Source organism: Nesoenas mayeri (assembly GCF_963082525.1).
Source record: "Nesoenas mayeri genome assembly, chromosome: 3".
NCBI lineage: Eukaryota > Metazoa > Chordata > Aves > Columbiformes > Columbidae > Nesoenas > Nesoenas mayeri.
The window spans coordinates 35,677,041-35,681,537 of record NC_137544.1 but is presented as its reverse complement, the minus strand read 5'-3'; the positions used below and the strand labels follow the sequence as shown (position 1 = coordinate 35,681,537).

At 55.2% G+C, this 4,497-nt stretch overlaps 1 protein-coding gene across 1 annotated transcript; it reads left to right on the top strand.

Annotated features, from left to right (window-relative positions):
- Positions 1-1,625: 1,625 nt before the first annotated feature.
- On the top strand, positions 1,626-3,969 carry TENT5A (terminal nucleotidyltransferase 5A; the record flags this gene model as incomplete). The annotated part of the gene is made up of 2 exons (XM_080342431.1): positions 1,626-2,185; positions 3,190-3,969. Exons 1-2 carry the CDS (start codon positions 1,751-1,753, stop codon positions 3,967-3,969), a joined length of 1,215 nt encoding a protein of 404 aa, XP_080198557.1. The 5' UTR covers positions 1,626-1,750.
- Between the last annotated feature and the right edge of the window lie 528 nt (positions 3,970-4,497).

Genomic DNA, 4,497 nt, shown 5'->3' with positions numbered 1-4,497 from the left:
CCCAGCCCCATCGCACGGCGGGAGGTAGTGGGGAAGCGGGGCGCTAAAACGGGGGCAGGAGGCGGTAAGCATCGTCGGACCCCTTCACACACCGCCCCCCACTTTGTCGGAGCGGCCTGTGAGGCAGGCAGCGCGTCACGCCGCCGCGCGCCCCCATTGGCCTCTCACACCGCGCGTCACAAAGCTGCGAGCGGTGACGCAACGCCGTTTCCCCCCCACATCCCCTCCCCCATCCCGCTTCTCCCCGCTCAACCCGCGCGCCTGCCCTGCGGGGCTGCGCGGGACACTCAGCGGGGCCGCGGGGGCTGGAGTCTGCGGGTGCTGCTGGATACGGGGATGGGGGGGAAGCTGCGCTTACTCTGTTTCAAATTTATATGTGTACCACTTTAACAGGTGAAAAACAAGTAGGCATATAGTTATTAAATAAAATATTAAAATAATTAAAATGTAATTGAAAATAAAATTTATGTTTATATAGTATGTATGTATGATGCATGTTATTTTTCCCCTGCGTAGCCACCGAAGTCGTTCTTAATAGGCAGGGTGCTCCCCTGGAAAGCACTGACTCGTTCGTGCCCTTCGGGATTTCTATCCTCCCTCCCGCGCCGGCGAGCAAGGAGGGAGGGAAGGCGGGAGGGAAGGGCAGGCAGGACGCGCTGCCGCTGCGCTGCCGCAGGCGGCTTTGAAAATCTCGGTCAGGAGCTGAGCAGCTCAAACCACACTGTCCGGGATCCTCGGCATCTGCTCGGAGCGGGGCCTTTGCCAGATTCCGGCGCTCTGGTATGAAGTTTGGCTGTGCCTGGGATGACCGGGAACGTCGGGAGGCGGTGGTAAAAAAGGCAGGGGAAAAAAAAAAAATTTAGGAATGAATGGCAGCGCGGAGCTGGGTGCCTGGGGGCGCGCATCTTGGCACGGCAGGAGCCGGGGGGCGGTCCACGTCTCCCGCGGGTGCAGGGTAGGGGATTACACTTGTTGCCTCCCCCATTGGCCAGCGGCCAAAACCGTGCTGGGGGAGGCTGCGCTGCGCGGGTTTTCCAGCGGGGCCGCGCGTGAGGCGGGGCGGCCGCGCTGTGCCGCGCAGGGCGCCTCACCGGTGCGGAGGGGCGGACCGCGCCGTGCCGTGCTGCGGCGACGGGGACCCGGCGGGGCGGCCCGTGGGTGCGCAGGGCGTGGGCGTGCCGGGGGCACCGCCGAGGCCGGCCATGCAGATGGAGGGGGCGGGACGCGGGCGTCGTGACTCTGAGCCCCGGAAGAGCGGAGGAACCCCGTATAAAAACTACTGGGGACCTTTCCCGGGCAGAACTGCGAAAGCTCCGGAGACGGCGGCAGCCCCCGGCAGCAGCGAGCGGGGCGGCGGGCGGCGTGGGGCAGCCTCTGCCCCGGTGGGGGCGCGGAGAGCGGCGCAAGCGGCGGCTCTGCAGGTCGGGAGCCTTCCTCTGCCCTGCAGCACTGCCTGGCCTGGCTCTGGGGGGATTTTTCTTCCCCCTCCTTTTTTTTTTTTTTTTTTTTATTTTGTTAAATATACTCAATAGGTGTGTCCCCTTCTCTTTTCCGCGGGAAGAGGCGGTGGGCACCGTCCGGCGGTGCGGGGTGGCTGCAGGGGGAGCGGAGCTCCGGCGCTGGGTGCGCGCCGCTGCTGACCGCTCGCTTTTCCTCCTCTTTTGCTAGGCACGGAGGGAGAGGGGCCCCGGGGGGGCAGTGAGGAGCCCGAGCGGTGCCATCCAGCCGGGGGAGGCGGCGGCCGCGCACCATGGCAGACGATGAGAAGGCCGGCGGTAGCCCCAGCGGGAGTTACGCGGGCGGCTGCGAGAGCGCGCACTGCAACGTGCTGAGCTGGGAGCAAGTGCAGCGGCTGGACCGCATCCTCAGTGAGACCATCCCCATCCACGGCCGCGGCAACTTCCCCACGCTCGCCATGCAGCCCCGCCAGATCGTCAAGGTGGTGCGGAGCCGGCTGGAGGAGAAGGGCATCGGCCTGCGGGACGTGCGGCTCAACGGCTCGGCCGCCAGCCACGTCCTGCACCAGGATAGCGGCCTGGGCTACAAGGACTTGGACCTCATATTCTGCGCCGACCTCAAAGGGGAAGCTGAGTTTCAGACTGTGAAGGACGTGGTCTTGGACTGCCTCTTGGATTTCTTGCCCGAGGGGGTGAACAAGGAGAAGATCACGCCGCTCACCCTCAAGGTAAACCTGCCCTGTGCCCAGGCGCCAGGAGTGGGCAGGTACAAGCGCCTGCCTGAGGGGAACGGGGCACTTTCCCCTCCGCGGGTGGAGGGGTGCTCTGGGAACGCAGCTCCCGCCCCCCCGAGATCCACAGGGACCGTGAGTGATTTTTCAAACCCACGCTTAAGACCGAGGAGGAGTGTGTGGTAAAGCTTCCTGGCCGGGGCTCCTCGGGATTAATTAGTCTTTTCCTTCCCCTCTCTCGCTTGATTTGCTAGGAGCACTGACTTACCGGGGCGTGTGTGTGCAAGGCGCTGCAAATCTCCCCGTTCGGCTCTGCGGCAGCTTGATTTGCCGGACGCGGTTCACGGGGTGTCTGGGGGGAACTTATATGGCTCTAACATCTGCAAGAAGGAAACACCACTTGCAAGGCACACTTTCTTGTGTGCTAAATGCCCCAGCGGAGAGGCATATTCTCTCATCTCAGAGACAGTTTGCTCGAATTAATTAGGCTGAATTCCAAATGCCTTTAATATTTTTTAGAGTGAGTTTTTTGAAATATGGGGCAGACTTATGGAACCTGCACTGAAAAGAGCAGGACTGAGGAGAGTGAACACTTGCTGTCTCTTTTGTGGAGAGGGGAGAGAGAAGTGGAAACTGCTAAGAAAGATTTCTTATGTGACTGTAGCGGTGACCTTTTGTGTGTGGGTGCATGGATATTTGGCGTGTGTGCCATGTATTTCGTGTGTAGATGTATTTAGAAGAGACTGAAAGAAACAGTGTTGCCATATGCTTCCCTTGCATGACACAGTCCCAGAAAATTGTCCTTCCCCATTATTCCCTTGCAATGACATAACTCCAAACACAGATTGTTTATTCTCTGGTTTGTATCTGCAGGCTCCATGAAATCTTTTATAAAATGCTAGGATGGCATATAAGGGTGGGGGGAATGTGAACAAATGCAGCAAAGGGGACATTTCTTGCATCTGTGCCTTGATTTGCTCATTTTGTCTTTCCAATTATAGGAGGCTTATGTGCAGAAAATGGTAAAAGTATGCAATGATTCAGACCGATGGAGTCTCATCTCCCTGTCCAACAACAGTGGCAAAAATGTGGAACTGAAATTTGTGGACTCTCTGAGGCGGCAGTTTGAATTCAGTGTCGATTCCTTTCAAATCAAGCTGGACTCCCTGCTGCTTTTTTATGAGTGCTCAGAGAATCCGATGACTGAAACTTTTCACCCAACTATCATTGGTGAGAGCGTCTATGGGGATTTCCAGGAAGCCTTTGATCACCTCTGCAACAAGATAATTGCCACCAGAAACCCAGAAGAAATCAGAGGAGGTGGTCTTCTGAAGTACTGCAACCTTTTGGTAAGGGGCTTTAGGGCTGCCTCCGAATCCGAAATTAAGTCCCTGCAGAGGTACATGTGCTCGAGGTTTTTCATTGACTTCTCAGACATTGGAGAACAGCAGAGAAAGCTGGAGTCCTACTTGCAGAACCACTTTGTGGGATTAGAGGACCGCAAGTATGACTATCTCATGACCCTTCACGGTGTGGTGAATGAGAGCACAGTGTGCCTGATGGGACATGAGAGGAGACAGACTCTGAATCTGATCACCATGCTGGCCATCCGGGTCCTAGCCGAGCAAAATATCATCCCCAATGTGGCCAATGTCACCTGCTATTACCAGCCAGCCCCATACGTAGCAGATGCCAACTTCAGCAATTACTATATTGCCCAGGTTCAGACGGTTTTCCCTTGCCAGCAGCACACATACTCTACTTGGCTGCCCTGTAATTAAGGACAGAAATTAGTAGACCTGGTGGGGAGAACGTTTTCTAAGATGTAGGAAGGGGCAACACGCCCCTCTGAAATGGGGTGTTTTGTGCAATGATGATCTGCTCTGGTTTTCAAGCTTGGGAAAAGCTTGTGGTTCTTCTAATAAATAGCGGGAGCATGATCAAGAAAGAACCCCAGAATAATTGGATCCTACCCCAGAGCACAAGAGGCCTGTCATTAAAAGCAACCAGCTTCCCCTGAAGTAAGCGAGGGAGGAATGCTTGATGACAATATGGGTTGGCAATATCTGCTCCCATAGCTTTGGCATAAAGAAGATGGGAAAGCCTTATTTTCTTTTATTTTTATTCTTACTGTAGAATGGGATCTGCAAAAGGGACAATATGAAAGAAACAAAACAAAACAAAACAAAACAAAAAAACAACAAAAAGAAAAAATTCACAAAAAACAATTCTATATATATTCAGGATTTAAAAGTTAGAGGCATAAAGCAGAGATAAGCTGAATAAAAATGTATATTGGAATTACTGCA